This window comes from Pongo pygmaeus, chromosome 21 (assembly GCF_028885625.2).
Source record: "Pongo pygmaeus isolate AG05252 chromosome 21, NHGRI_mPonPyg2-v2.0_pri, whole genome shotgun sequence".
NCBI lineage: Eukaryota > Metazoa > Chordata > Mammalia > Primates > Hominidae > Pongo > Pongo pygmaeus.
In genome coordinates, this window is record NC_072394.2 from 28,531,577 (window position 1) to 28,547,290 (window position 15,714).

The 15,714-nt window shown below is 44.1% G+C and overlaps 2 protein-coding genes and 1 non-coding gene across 6 annotated transcripts in view; 2 read left to right on the plus strand and 1 right to left on the minus strand.

The window, feature by feature from the left end:
• CDS2 (CDP-diacylglycerol synthase 2) overlaps nucleotides 1–2,405 on the minus strand; it is a 71,261-nt gene extending 68,856 nt beyond the window's left edge. For 2 of the 3 annotated variants that reach the window (XM_054466831.2, XM_063658996.1), the window contains exon 1: nucleotides 2,030–2,383. In XM_054466831.2, coding sequence (XP_054322806.1) covers nucleotides 2,030–2,086 — 57 coding nt within the window. In that variant the 5' untranslated portion in view covers nucleotides 2,087–2,383. Of the gene's footprint in view, nucleotides 1–2,029 lie in introns of all 3 variants that reach the window. The other variant, XM_054466830.2, reaches the window with a different exon arrangement.
• Nucleotides 2,406–2,494: 89 nt separating this feature from the next.
• Nucleotides 2,495–14,223, plus strand: PCNA (proliferating cell nuclear antigen). 2 transcript variants are annotated; one of them, XM_054467884.2, is made up of 7 exons: nucleotides 2,495–2,679; nucleotides 9,258–9,594; nucleotides 10,314–10,411; nucleotides 10,503–10,570; nucleotides 11,531–11,725; nucleotides 13,613–13,736; nucleotides 13,819–14,223. In XM_054467884.2, exons 2-7 carry the CDS (start codon nucleotides 9,374–9,376, stop codon nucleotides 13,896–13,898), a joined length of 786 nt encoding a protein of 261 aa, XP_054323859.1. In that variant the 5' UTR covers nucleotides 2,495–2,679; nucleotides 9,258–9,373; the 3' UTR covers nucleotides 13,899–14,223. The 2 variants fall into 2 exon arrangements, with proteins under 2 accessions (XP_054323859.1, XP_063515067.1); XM_063658997.1 differs by lacking the exon at nucleotides 2,495–2,679 and having other exon boundaries at nucleotides 8,149–9,594.
• On the plus strand, nucleotides 7,641–7,763 carry LOC129022184 (small nucleolar RNA SNORA26). Its single transcript, XR_008496273.1, has one exon. It is a non-coding gene; the product is annotated as a small nucleolar RNA SNORA26 (small nucleolar RNA).
• Nucleotides 14,224–15,714: the final 1,491 nt, after the last annotated feature.

Below are 15,714 nucleotides of genomic sequence, written 5' to 3' on the forward strand. Positions count from 1 at the left end.
CAGGCATTCTGTCACTGTGTAAGTGATATAAGTGCACCTCTAGCTGGACAGCTCCTCAGGTCCTCCCTGTCTAAAGTACAGGATGTGAAAGTAAGACGGTTCAACTCGCACTTTATCTCTGGGGGATGGATCCAATGAGTACGGGAAGGAGGGTAGAATCTTTATGTTGCATCTCATAACCCCAAGGTTGTTTTTTGACATTCTAATTATTGTACATAGTTAGCTTTTCAAAAACATGGCCCACCAGCTATCATGCCTTCTTTCTTCTCTCTCTCCTCACACCTTCTAGGTCCACAAAGTCCCACTGACATCAAGCATGATCTCACCCTTAAACAGAGCTACAGAGCCTCCAAACATCTGCACGCTCACCAGCTAGTAGTACAAGGTAAGTCAGAATTCTTTCAGGCTGAACCAGGATAGCCAAATGAAAAATTAGAGACTTCAAAGTATCTTGTCTCTGCAAGTGACTGCTAAATCCTCAGCCCCAGCCCTAAATTTTCTCCAAAATATGTTTTTGTTTTTGTTTTTTGAGACAGGGTCTCAAACTCCTGGGCTCAAGTGATCCTCCTGCCTCAGCCTCCCTAGAAGCTAGGATTACAGGCAAGCAGCACTGTGCCTGGCCAAAATATATGTTCTAAAAATCAGTAGGAACAGTTCTCTTTGGATAGTCCACTGACAACTGCAATAACACGAAAGTTGTTTTAAAAAACCCATGATCTCATTATCTTTCACTAAAAACATTCCTCCTAGTGTAACTGCTCTGTTGACATCCTGTCACCAAATCTTGTGCTTTCTTCCTTCTTGGTGTCTCCCTAATGTCCGTTGCGTCCAGTCATCAAAAAGTTACAGGCTGCATTAGGGGAAGCCGTGAGCCTGGTGTAAGGCAACAGGGATTGGTGGGAACAGATGATCCTCAGCTCCAGCCAACCATTGATCAGGTGACAAAGTGATGGTGGACCCTCCAATTATCTAAGACAGGCAAGAAATTTAAGATTGTTAGGAGAAATTTTCTGATTTTTAAGGCAACATGTGGGCCAAAGAAAACATCTACAGGTCACTCATGGGCAATCCCCTAGTGAACCAGTCTCCCTCATTCTGGTCCAGGCTCCTTCAGTCTGGTCCAGGCTCCCTCAGTCCATTCTACACATCACTGTCAGATCAGTTTTCCAAACACAGGGCTCCTGATCACTGCTATCTCGGAAAGCACAACTACTGCTCCAAAGTCCTATACTGCCATTCAACCTCCACAGTAATAAAACCAATCCCTACCTTCCTTAACTCCCCTACACAGATCTTTCACTTCACCCAAAGGAATCCACTCCCCAACCCGTCACCCCCACCCCCACCCCACCCCCACCCCCACCCCCACCACCCCCCGCCACTGTCCCCGCCAAGATGGCCTCCTTCCTACTCTCCTCCCCTACCCACCAGAGCCCACACGGTGCAGGAAACAACCCATTAACCGGGAGGACGCCCTCCAACACCTGCTGATGACGGACTGGCTCACTGAGTAACACCTCTCTGCTCAAAGCCGATGATTTCATGCCCAAGAAGGGATTTACATCTCCCAGGAGGCAAATGCTATGGCCTTGTCCTGATTCCCCCACCCCCCAAAATAATAACATTGTAAAAGGGAACGGAGAGCCTAAGTTGCGCTCAGAGGAGCCGCCTCCCTAAGAAGGCTCTGCACATCTTCACCTCCAGGAAGGCCTCACGGAGTTGGGGGAGAGGGGAGTCCCCGCAGCCAGCCCAGCGAGGCAGGAGGCCGTGCGCCACTCCGGGGAGCTCCTTCCTGCGCCCCGGGGGAGCCACTTCAGTCAGACCTTGAGCCGGGGCCCCGACCCGCCGACCCCTGACGCGCGCGCCGCGAAGGCCGGGCACCCGAGGGCCCTTCGCGCTACCCGGGCCCGGGGCCGCCGTCGGCTGCGACAAAGGGTCACAGAACAAGACGACCCCTCTGCGCGCGTCCCCCGCAGGCCTCCCGGATGCGCCGCTGTCCCGGCCGCGCCCACCCCGACGCTGCCGCTACCTTGTCCTCGGGTGGCGCATCCGGCTCATGGGCCACCCTCTGCCTCAGCTCGGTCATCCTGGAAAAACCGGCCCGACGTCCCCGCGAGCTAGCAGCGAAGCCGCCTGAGCAGGCGGCTCGGCGCGGGCACGCGCGGACTCCTTCGGCCGGCCCCGCCCCGCCCGGGAGGCGCGCGGCTCCGAGCGGCTCACAATTCCCTTAGCAGCCCAGCAGCCAGCCCTGGAGCTCGGCCCCACCCAGTGCTGTCGCCGCCCTTTCACCCGGACCGAGCGGGGTCAGCCTTCCCTAGCCCCAACCCGAGAGCTCCCTCTCCCGGGAGCAGGGCTCAGAGCGAGTGCGCACGCGCAGCGCCTCCATCACGGTCCGGAAGATCCACCAATGGCGCAAATACGCCAGGGAGGCAGGGCGACGGGGGCGGGGCGGGGCGGAGCAGAGTCGAGAGGCGCGCATTGGACGGCAGCGTCAGGGGCGGGAAAAGGCGTGCGTTTCAGGGTGCGATTAGCCAATGAGAGCTCCCGCTTAACCGCGGATGGCCGGAGCTGGCGCCCTGGTTCTGGAGGTAACCGGTTACTGAGGGCGAGAAGCGCCACCCGGAGGCTCCAGCCTGACAAATGCTTGCTGACCTGGGCCAGAGCTCTTCCCTTACGCAAGTAAGTAGACGTTACTTAGGTCTAATGGAAAGGCCAGGTGAGCCGACCTGGTTAAGAGCATTTTATCACTTATCACATGATGAGAAATGAAACCCACACTTCAGTCTGCGTTGCTTTGCCAAGCGGTCGCTAGTACTTGTTGAGCATTAATTGTATACTAGGCACTGAGCTGAGTAATCGCTTTAGTTGGCTTATCTCGTTTAATCCACACATGGCTTGGAAGTGGGTATGATTTGAATTTTACAGTTAAGATCTTCCTCAGTGGTTTTTTTTTTGTTTGTTTGTTTTTTGTTTGTTGGTTTGGTTTTTTTTTTTTTTGTGACAGAGTCTCGCTCTGTCGCCCAGGCTGGAGTGCAGTGGCATGATCTCGACTCACTGCAACCTCTGCCTCCCGGGCTCAAACAATTCCAAGGCGCGCGCCACCACGCCTGGCTAACTTTTGTATTTTTAGTAGAGACAGGGTTTCACCATATTGGTCAGGCTGGTCTCGAACTCCTGACCTCAGGTGATCCGTCCGCCTCGGCCTTCCAAAGTGCTGGGATTACAGGCGTGAGCCACCGCGACCAGCCCTTCCTCAGTTTTTCAAATTTGTCTTCTGGACTACGGAAAGACCTCTTTTGGGACAGAAGTGCTGTCTACTTTGTTTACTGTGCATCCTCTATGCCTTTGACACATCAATTTTAAGTACTTGTTGGATGGATTTAAAACTTTTAAAAGGACCTTAGCCAAGGTCTCCCAGCTAGAAAGTGCCTAGTAAGAATTAGAACACAAACAGGTTTGTTACCAGCCCACACTCTAACCACCATACTATACTGCCTGCCTGAATTTATTAATACTTGTGTTGCTCCAGCATTTCCTTTGGTGTTTCCTGTTCTTTCTATTCACTGCCCTGTAAGTGATGTAAAACACATATAACACTGGGTCCCCAACTTAAGCATATTGTAATCTCACAATGAGACACTTGCACACAAAAGAATTGCAATTTCGTTTTTTAAAATATATAATTTTACATTTTTCTTCTTTTCAATTTTTAAATTTTAATTAATTTATTTCTCCTTTTTTTAGAGACAGGGTCTCACTATGTTGCCCAGACTGGTCTTGAACTCCTGGGTTCAAGAGATCCTCCCGCCTAGGTCTCCCAAAGTGCTAGGATTACAGGCATGAGCTACCATGCCGGGCTAAAATTTCCTATTGGTAATTTTGACCTGAGCTGTGAGTTTTGGGGCAGGTAGTGAGAATTCTGAAAACAGCATTATATATTCCTCATTTCTATATAAGTATATTCCCGAGTAGCTTGGACTACAAGTGTGCAGCACCACACCCAGCTAAGTTTTAAATTTTTGTGTAGCGATGAAGTCTCACTTTATTGCTCAGGCTGGTCTTAAACTCCTGGGCGCAAGCAGTCCTCCCACATAGGCCTCCTAGAGTTCTGGGATTACAGGCATGAGCCACAGCACTCAAGCAAGATGATCTTCTAAGACAGGTGGAGATGTTAGTGTCTAGAACTTCACTTTTAGGGGCACATAGTTATGAAAGGTCATATCTAAGTGAGTGTCATGTCAGTCCTTCTAGAAACTCAGCTGTTCCTTTTCAAATCCAGCCTAATAAAAGGAGGCTTGGAGAACCAATACACATAAGTCAGAATTATAGAATGCACAGTATGATTACTAGGATGGATAACATCCTAAAATGTGGTCTGACCAAACTTCTCATCCATTACACTCAGCCCTCTCAGGTTAATGGAACTCAGATCAAGTATATTCCTGAAGTCAGTACTGTGTGACGAACAGGGGTCTCGTGGAAGTCATGCTAATAGGGCTTTAGGCCAGCTTTAGGGCCTTTCTCTCTCTCTCGTTTTTTGGTTTTTTGGTTTTTTTTTTTTTTTTTTTTTTAGACAGAGTTTCCCTCTTGTTGGTCAGGCTGGAGTACAATGGTGTGATCTCGGCTCACTGCAACCTCCGCCTCCCAGGTTCAAGCAATTCTCCTGTCTCAGCCTCCCGAGTAGCTGGGACTACAGGACCCGCCACCACAGCCGGCTAATTTTTGTATTTTTAGTAGAGACAGGGGTTTTAGGTCAGGCTGGTTTTGAACTCTTGACCTCAGGTGATCCGCCCACCTGGGCCTCCCAAAGTGCTGGGATTACAGACGTCAGCCACCGCACCTGGCTCAAGAAACATTCTTAAGCATGCTTGATCTTGGTAAATTCCCCTGATTTATTCTGTAGGAAAAAACTCTAGAGATCGAATTTCTGTGTCAAAGAATAAGTAAAATTCTAAGGCTTTTGATACACATTTCCAAGTTTCCACCAGAAAAATTATACCAATGTATACTCCCACTTGCAATGTATTTAAGTGCCTACTTCCTTGAATCCTTCCTAACACGCCAGGTGTTAACATGATTTTTATTAATTTGGTAGGTTAAAATTCTGTCTCCATTGAATTTACATTTCTTTGCTTATTAATGTGGCTGACAAACTTCACATATTTACTAAGACTAGGACTGGACAGTGGAGGCCAGATACCTCTGGCTTTTTGTTTAGATGAATAAATTTTCTATTTCTCTTAATCCATTCAAGTTGAGTTCTCTGTCACTGAAACCTAATCTATACTAACCAATATAATCCTTTGAGGCATACTGAAGTCTTAAAACTTATATGGTCATTCATTATGTTTTATGGGTTTTTTTCTTATGTTTAGAAGCCCATAGGAAGATCTCATAAATATTTACCAAAATATTTTTCCATTTCTTATTGGGTCAAGATTTGAATTTGAATTATTTATCTAGAATTTAGTGAATAATTATTAGGAAAAGTCTTTTTTTTTTGCGATGGAGGTTTGCTGTGTCACCCAGGCTGGAGTACAGTGGCACAATCTTGGTTCACTGCAACCTCTGCCTCCCGGGTTCAAGCAATTCTCCTGCATCAGCCTCCCTAGTATCTGGAATTACACGCCCAGCTAATTTTTGTATTTTTAGTAGAGACGGGGTTTCGCCATGTTGGCCTGGCTGGTCTCGAACTCCTGACCTCAGATGATCCACCTACCTCAGCCTCCCAAAGTTCTGGGATTACAGGCATGAGCCACTGCGCCCATCCAGAAAAGTCTACAGCTTTTATTCTTTTCTAATAGTTTAACCAATTATCTGATCAAAATTTATTTCATTCTTTCTTCCACTGATCCAATAGTACCTTTACTAGATGTTAGAGTAGCCACTTAAAATGTAAATTGGATCACATCAAAGATCTGCTGTTGACCACATTCCCTTGCACTTTTAGAGAGCCTACAAAGTCCTGCAAGAGCTCACCCCAGCCTGTCTGCAACCTCACCTTGCACCACTCTTGCTTCAGACACATCAGTCTGAGTTCTACATCAAACTTGTCTGAATATATTCCAAGTATGCTGACTTTTATAATCATGCTATTCTCTCAGCCTAGAATGCTTTTTTCCAACTCTCCAAACAGCTGTCTTCTCTGATAAGATGCTACCTCCTCAGAGAGGCCTTCTCTGACCACAGTCATAGGCATGTTTACGTCCTCATTTCAGTTTAACATAAAATTTACATAACTGTACACCTCTTTATCATTTGACACTTTTAGGAGCACATCACTTCTGTAATAGCAGAAATAAACAGATTCATGTACATGGTGGGTCCCACATGGATAGAGTTTAATTGACATTTAAAATGTCTTCAAATCTATTACATGTAATTTGGCATTAAACCAAAATGTTATTATGTAAGCAGACAGAACTGAAACAGAGTAGTGGAGCATATGCATTTGTTTTTAGTGAAGCAAATGTTCCTCACTGGAGGAATGAACACATTCCGCATTTTGCAAAGGAACTGAGATTTTAACGGACCCAAGAAAGGAAAATAACCACAAACAGATGATGCTGTATTATGCTTTGATATTGAGATGTATGCAAATGGGTAGTCCATCACACATAAAGCAAGAAAGTGCCAACATCAAAACTTACAAATGAGTAGCAGAGGCTTGCAAGAAATTCGAGAGACAATAGAATAGCACTATTGAAAAATACTGCATCATCAATACCCTTGACAACACAGAGTAGGATATTATACAGAAAAACAGCAGTATCAGCAACTAACTGAGTGGAGAAACAGTAGGAATGCCTTAACCAATGTAGCTTAAATTTTTTCATGTTTGCACAAGAGTAATATATAATAAGAATGTTTTTAAAGTCTAAAAGTTCTTTTAAAACAAAATAGACCCGGGTGCGGTGGCTCACGCCTGTAATCCCAGCACTTTGGGAGGCCAAGGCAGGCAGATCACATGAGGTCAGGGGTTCAAGACCAACCTGGCCAACATGGCGAAACCCCGTCTCTACTAAAAATACAAAAATTAGCTAGGTGCGATGGCGCATGCCTGTAATCCTAGCTATTCAGGAGGCTGAGGCATGAGAATTGCTTGAACCCAGAAGGCGGAGATTGCAGTTAGCCAAGATCGCACCACTGCACTCCAGCCTGGGCGATAGAGTGAGACTCTGTCTCCAAAAAAAAAAAAAAAAAAGAAAAAGAAAAAAAAGAAATTCTAAGTGATAAAGCATTGTGTAACAGTTTGAGGCTGGGCACAGTGGCTCATGCCTGTAATCTCACACTTTGGGAGGCCGATTGGGAAGATTGCTTGAGCCCAGGAGTTGGAGACCAGCCAGAGCGACATAGTGGGACCTTCTCTCTACAAAAACATTTAAAAATTAGCCAGGTACAGTGGTGCACCCCTGTAGTCCCAGCTATTTGGGAGGTGGCAAGAGGATCCCTGGAGCCTAGAAGTTGGAGGTGGCTGTGAGCAGTCATCTTGCCACTGCACTCCAGCCTGGGTGTCAGAGGGAGACCCCCTCTCTAAAAAATAATTAAAAAAATAGTTTGACAGTGTTCTTGCTTGTGCTACATAAAATAATAGTACATATTACAACTGAAGGCATCTTATAATAGAAATGTCCTTTCCTGTTCCCTTTTAAGGCTGACCCAGTGCTTTAAGAGGCTGATACAGAAGGGTAAAGTTAAGTCTCCACAAAATCCAGGGAAGAGACTGTGAAACTCATCTTAGAACCTTGTATGGAGTCACAGCTGAACTAGAAAAAAAAAAAAAAAGGAAAGAAAGGCATTCCATAGATAAAGAATAGACTAAGGAGAGGAGATATTTGAAGCCATAATGATTGAGAATATGTCAGACTTGAAATGAATCTTCAGTTCCCTCAACAAGACAAATAAAACTAAATCCATACCTAGACACATGGTAGAAAAACTAAAGAATTCTGCTGACCAAGATATTAAAAGTAACTAAAGAGAAGTGGTGTAAAGAAAGCAAGAGAGAAACAACAAATCCTGTCCATCCTGTAACAATTGAAAATTTCTGGTTGGGCGTGGTGGCTCACGCCTGTAATCCCAGCACTTTAAGAGGCCGAGGCAGGTGGATCACCTCAGGTCAGGTGTTCAAGACCAGCCTGGCCAACATGGTGAAACCCCGTCTCTACTAAAAAAAATAATAATAATAATAATACAAAAATTAGCTAGGCGTGGTGGTGGGCACCTGTAATCCCAGATACTCGGGAGGCTGAGGCAGGAGAATCACTTGAACCTGGGAGGCGGAGTTTCCAGTGAGCCGAGATCACGTCACTGCACTGCAGCCTGGATGACAGAGCAGGACTCCATCTCAAAAAGAAAAAAAAAGAAAAGAAAAGAAAAAAATATTAAATGTGTACGCTCTTTGAGTCAGCCGTATTACTTCAAGGAGTTGATAGCACCAAAATTGCCTAAGTGCTCAAAGGTGTTTGTAGTTAAACAACAGGAGATTGATAAATTATGTTATATACATGTGATGCTATCTTTTAAAGAAGTACTGATATAAAAAAGATGTACGTGGCATAAAATTAAATGTACTTTATTAAGTACTTTTCCAAGTGTTTACGGAATGAGTGCATTTTTGAAAAGGTGTATTCGAACTTTTAAAAAAGCTTTAAAAGCTTTATACAATGAACGATTGAGTGATTATAAGAGCTGGCGGGGGAATGTTAAGAGGATGATAGGGAGCTAAGTTTAACATAACAATTCACCTCTTTATCGTGTGACACTTAGGAGCGCATCAATTCTGTAATTGAAAAATAAAGTGCATATTTGCAGCAGCTGTACTCTTCAGGCTGCAAGGAGGCTTTTCTTCCCGGTAGGCTTGATTTGCATTTCACTTTCACTTTCGTGGCTGGAAACTTTCTACCCACGTAGTGGGAGGCTGAGGAGGCACCATAAAGCTGGGGCTTGACGAACCGGGGCCAGGGCCTGATCCCCACATATGCCCGGACTTGTTCAGCGGCCGGGTTCAGGAGTCAAAGAGGCTGGGAGACCTGCGGGACGCTGCCGCGCCCTGCGCCCGCTTCCTCCAATGTATGCTCTAGGGGGCGGGCCTCGCGGGGAGCATGGACACGATTGGCCCTAAAGTCTTCCCCGCCCAGGCCGTGGGCCGGACAGCGTGGTGACGTCGCAACGCGGCGCAGGGTGAGAGCGCGCGCTTGTGGACGCGGCGGCATTAAACGGTTGCAGGCGTAGCAGAGTGGTCGTCGTCTTTCTAGGTCTCAGTCTGTCGTCGCGACGTTCGCCCGCTGGCTCTGAGGCTCCTGAAGCCGAAACCAGCTAGACTTTCCTCCTTCCCGCCTGCCTGTTGCTGCGTTGTTGCCACTCCGCCACCATGTTCGAGGCGCGCCTGGTCCAGGGCTCCATCCTGAAGAAGGTGTTGGAGGCACTCAAGGACCTCATCAACGAGGCCTGCTGGGACATTAGCTCCAGCGGCGTAAACCTGCAGAGCATGGACTCGTCCCACGTCTCTTTGGTGCAGCTCACCCTGCGGTCTGAGGGCTTCGATACCTACCGCTGCGACCGCAACCTGGCCATGGGCGTGAACCTCACCAGGTGAGCCTCGCGGCGCCGGGAAGCCGGCTCCTGCCAACCCGCACCTCCGGTGCTTGGCGGGAGCGATTTCGAGCCTAGCCCTCATTGGCTGGCGTGGGCCATCCGCGCCTTCTCATTGGCCTGCCACGCAGCGGGGTGGGGCCCAGCTGAGCGCGCGGTTCGGAAAAGCCCGCGCTGGCTGCTGCGCGAACCTACTTTTTCGCGCCAAAGTCACAAAGCCGGTGGTGGCGGGAAAATCAAGGGTTTTTCCGCAATGCCAGGAACACTGCTCCACTGCTCCAGGGCTCTTTGTTCACTAAATCCTGTTGGCCTTGAATGGACGCTTTAGTTGTGGCTTTCTTGTTTCTGAGACGGTCTCGGTGTGTTGCCCGGGCTGGTCTCCAACTTCTGGGCTCAAGCGATCCTCCCAGCTCAGTCGCGGTTGACTTTAAATGCTTTATAATGCCCTTGCGAGAAATGTGTCAGCCTGTCATCCTACTTAGTGGCAGGAGATTGTTTCTATCCAGAAGGGAGACTGCTGGTGGTATTTTAGTATAAATACTGCCAGATGCATCCCAAAACGTCTGCATTAATATTCGCATCCTCCAGCAGTACGTTTACCCTCCACCAGTTCTGAGACGGCCTGATGGGTGAGAGTGATAACCCCTTCTAACTGCATTAGAAATACAGACCTTCAGCAGATGGTGTTGATTTTAAACCACGTGTCTCCTGTCTTCTAGTATGTCCAAAATACTAAAATGCGCCGGCAATGAAGATATCATTACACTAAGGGCCGAAGATAATGCGGATACCTTGGCGCTAGTATTTGAAGCACCAAGTAAGTCGTACCTTTTTACTGAGTTACGAAGCTACAGAAAATCAAAACTCTGTGTCAGTATTTCTCAACAACATCTGCTTTCTTTTGGTAGACCAGGAAAAAGTTTCAGACTATGAAATGAAGTTGATGGATTTAGATGTTGAACAACTTGGAATTCCAGTGAGTATCAGTTTCTCATTGTAGAGAGTGCTGTACACAGGCACGATAGTTATGTCATAGAATGTTTGTTTATTTTTACAGACAGGGTCTTGGCTCTGTTGCCCAGACTGGAGTGCAGTAGTGCCATATAGCTCTCTCTAACCTGGGATTCCTGGGCTCAAGCAGTCCTCCTGCCTTAGTCTCCTAAGTGGCTAGGAAGGACTACAGGCCTGTCCCATCACACCTGGCTAATTTTTTCATTTTTGTGTGTGGGTGTGGGGGCAGTCTTGCCCAGGCTGGTCGGGAACTCCTGGCCTCAAGTGATCCTCCTCCGTCAAGATATGTTAATATAATTTAAGCCTACTTCATAACAACTTTTTCTAGAAATATATCTACTGGTGCATGTTTCAAAGAGAGATTTTAGTATTTGGATAGTTGTTGTTTACCACAAGTCTAAAACTCACAGGTTAGATTTGTCTATTTATTAAATAGACAACTGCCAGTTGCCTATTTGCATTAACGTCCATGAACCTCTTTTAAAATTTGTTTCCTTCTAGAATGCTTGGTTTTTATTAAGTGGATTTTAAAGCTGTCTTGGAAGAAATTTATCCAGGTTAGGTTTATAAACACCAAAGGAGAGAAGAAATGTTTGAATGTTGAAAATGCCTAATATCATATTCTCTTGTTTTCTTTTAGAAAGTAGTTAGGCCTGCTTGCACCATCATCATTTCTGTGCCATACTCTAATGTTCTCTTACTTTATCCCTGGAGGATGAGGAGGAGGAGGCTCTTGTTCCCTGGATAGTGCATTTAATAGCCATTTTTTTTTTGAGTGGAGTTTGTTAAATTACACAAGTCATATTTTAAAGTAATCAGAAAATATTGATTCTGAGTTGTTTAGATGTTGCCTTTTAAGAAAGTGAGGGTGCCAAATCATTAAACTTCTAACAATTAACTTTTGGAAAATTTTTGTTCTTAATAGGAACAAGAGTACAGCTGTGTAGTAAAGATGCCTTCTGGTGAATTTGCACGTATATGCCGAGATCTCAGCCATATTGGAGATGCTGTTGTAATATCCTGTGCAAAAGACGGAGTGAAATTTTCTGCAAGTGGAGAACTTGGAAATGGAAACATTAAATTGTCACAGACAAGTAATGTCGATAAAGAGGAGGAAGCTGTAAGTAGTTTTTAAGTAAAAAGAAAATAGTTTGAAGAGAATTGTAATACTGCTTATTAGGTTAATTGCTAAAATTAAAAGTAGACAGAATTGGATCCCAAGTAATTTCTGAAAATTGAGATACTGTTGAAATCTGCAACTGATTTATAAGTGTCATCCAATTTAGAATTATATTTACAAGAAGGGAATACAAATTCAGCACAAGTACATACCACAGAACAATGGTTTATGGATCAAGCCCACACCAGCTCTTAAGGATAGGGTTGGGAAGTTAGGCGTATAACCTTTAGCTTTCTGGAGATATTTACTCTATTACCAAATAATTGAGCATAGGACAGCAACTCAATAGAAGGATATGGTTAGGAGTAAAAGTCTACCTGTTAGGAGCGCTTATATAATCCTAATATTAGCTTACATGTTGTGGGTCCAATTGGTAGCCCATTTTAAAGGTGGAGAAGCAGGCTGAGCAACCTTAAGTGACAATTTAGCCAAAGTCACAGGCTGTAGGAATCAAAGGTTAAACAGGAAGGAGACTTCTCACTAAGGCTAGAAAGCAGACTTCATGCAACTTTGAGAGTACCTAGAGAGCCCTTGTTTAACCAAAATAGAAAGAACATGGCAAAACCCCATCTCTACTAAAAATAAAAAAATTAGCCGGGCGTGGTGGCGCACACCTGTAATCCCAGCTACTTGGAATGCTGAGACGGGAGAATGACTTCAACCGAGGAGGTGGAGGTTGGAGTGAGCCCAGATCATGCCACTCCCCTCCAGCCTGGGTGACAGAGCAAAATTCCATCTTAAACAAACAAAAAAAACTCGCTAACCTGGGCATAAATTAAAACTTTGTAAATCAAGGACAAAGGTCCTAACCTCATAAGCTTGTTAGGATTAAATATGGTGGCATTAAAGAGCTTAGCATATGCTGTGTCTGGCATATTATAAGCTTACAATAAATACTATATATTGCTCTCTTGTTCCTTGAATGGGTAGTCAACATTTAGTTTAAATAAAGGTAAAATTCAGTCGAAAGGTTTTTTTTAAATTAATAAAGCTGATTCTTTATCTGTTTCCTGAATCACATTTCCATTCCTGCCAACCTCGTTTTTTTCTTTTTCTGTTTTTCTTTGTTTTTGAGACAGGGTCTTGCTCTGTCCACCCAGGCTGGAGTGCAGTGGTGCAATCAGGGTTCACTACAGCCTCAAACTCCAGGGCTTAAGTGAGCCTCCTGCCTCAGTTTCCCAAGTAGCTGGGACTACAGGTGTGTGCCAACACACCTAGCCTGGTTTCCTCTAATTTCATTTTCCCCCTTCCATTACAATCTATTTGTTGAAGAAATTAGATCATTTGTTAAGTTTTCCAGAGTTTGGATTTTGCTGATTGCATTCCTGTGTATACATAAATTCCTCTACCCTGTGTGTCCTACAGACTGGTAGCTATAGCCCTGGAGCCTTGATATTCAGGGTGTTTTGTTTCGGGGGTGAGAGCAAGAATACTTTATAGGTAGTGGTGTGTGCCTCTAGTAGGAGGCACAGGGTGTCTGGATGTCTTTGCAATGTTAGCAGCTGTAATAGTCATTGTCTAGATCCATTAAGTCATTAATTAGAGTTTGCAGAGCTGAAATTAATACGTTTTATTCACTTATTGGCTGCTTATTAGAAAAACTTCCATAAAGAAAAGCTTTCCCATATTATATAATTTGGTTATCTAAATTATAGCTATAGGAAAGACAAGCTAGATAATCGAATCTTTTGCTTTATGTATCAGTCTTCAAAATTTTCATAGCTCCCTCCAAAGTGACCAATAAAAGTGTTTGTGGGTTTTTATAAATATATAATGAGCTAATAGATTGCAACTTTTTGATGTTTTTCAATGATGAATCTTTTGTAGGTTACCATAGAGATGAATGAACCAGTTCAACTAACTTTTGCACTGAGGTACCTGAACTTCTTTACAAAAGCCACTCCACTCTCTTCAACGGTGACACTCAGTATGTCTGCAGATGTACCCCTTGGTAAGATAATAAATTTGAACCTTGTTTTGTAAGTAGTCATATGTGATACTCCTCAGTAATTAACCATCTTCCTGTCTTTCAGTTGTAGAGTATAAAATTGCTGATATGGGACACTTAAAATACTACTTGGCTCCCAAGATCGAGGATGAAGAAGGATCTTAGGCATTCTTAAAATTCAAGAAAATAAAACTAAGCTCTTTGAGAACTGCTTCTAAGATGCCAGCATATACTGAAGTCTTTTCTGTCACCAAATTTGTACCTCTAAGTACATATGTAGATATTGTTTTCTGTAAATAACCTATTTTTTTCTCTATTCTCTGCAATTTGTTTAAAGAATAAAGTCCAAAGTCAGATCTGGTCTAGTTAACCTAGTAGTATTTTTGTCTCTTAGAAATACTTGTGATTTTTATAATACAAAAGGGTCTTGACTCTAAATGCAGTTTTAAGAATTGTTTTTGAATTTAAATAAAGTTACTTGAATTTCAAACATCACAGGGCAGTGTCTTCATTTTGACCAGGACTGTTGGAAGTATCCTACTGAATTCCCAGCTACAACTACCCTTTCGTGTAAATGGTTTTTCAGTTTAGAGCAGCCTGATGGAGATCAAAAGGATTTCAAATACAGTAGTTTACTAGATATTTTAGGGGATTCACTTGTCAAACTTGTTATTCCAATTTGAGCTCAAGGAACAAGCGAGAAGTACAAATCCTGTGTATTTCATTTTACTTGGCAAAAATTACTACTCTTCAGAAGCTTAATGTACCCAAAGTCGTGTGGGCTTTATAAGATGTTAATGGAGTGTTTCTTTTTAGCCTGGGGAATCTTACAAGAGTCTTGGATGTTTCAGTAGATCTGTAATGGGGCCCAAGGAGTATGGTTGTACAAAATTTCTCTAGTATAAGTACACGTTGCAACTTCACTCAAAGGATGAAGATGTCTTAAATTCCATGGATGTTGGATCCAACCAAGAAAGTGAAAAAGCCCTGAAGTTGTGAAGAAAGACTTAAAAACATTCCCATTAATAGCTACAAGTTCACTGTGTGCTGTGTATTAAGAATTTTTTGCCAGGCACGGTGCCTCACACCTGTAATCCCAGCACTTTGGGAGGTAGGTGGATCAACTAAAGTCAGGAGTTCGAGACCAGCCTGGTCAACATGGTGAAACCCCATTTCTACTAAAAATGCAAAAAAAAAAAAAATTAGCCAGGCATGGTGGTGCATGCCTGTAGTCCCAGCTACTTGGGAGGCTGAGGCAGAAAAATCGCTTAAACCCAGGAGGTGGAGGTTGCAGTGAGCCGAAATCATGCCACTGCACTCCAACCTGGTCAACAGAGTGAGACTCCATCTCAAAAAAAATTATTGGCTGGTTTAATAGTAGTAGGTTATCAGAACTTACTAACATTAGTATCACTAAAGTAGGTATACAACCCCTGTTGCTCAATTTGGCTTTAGAAAAAACATTTTTAAAAATTGCTTTATCATAATCCTTTTTTCCAGTGCATTTTTGTGTTTGGTAGATTAAATGACTGATTTCTTTCTTAAATTACTTGGACTGAGTTCTAGTTACTGGACATGAGAATTAACCATATCCAGTAGTAAGTTAATTTTCCTACAGTGTGCCTGTGAGTGAAGGAAATAGGCTGCAAAAGAGCCCGATGGAACTTTGGGGTGATGGATATATTTCCATCTAGATTGGTGATGGTTCTAGGACCTATGTATTTTCAGAGCTCATCTATTTGTACTTGTGTGTAAATAATACCTTAATAAACCTAACTTTTTAAAAAGCTTCATTTGCCGCAAAATGTCCCTTGTGGGCAGGCCTTTTACCTGGACAAGGCCTAAAGATTAGCCCAAGTTTGTGGGGCTATTCAAGGGAAGTATAGTGGGGTGTTGACAGCACAGACAAATGTGCTACTCAAGGGAAGTGTGGTAGTGGGGTGTTGACGGCGCGCGCCCATGGAAGGCTGGCGCCTTGCAG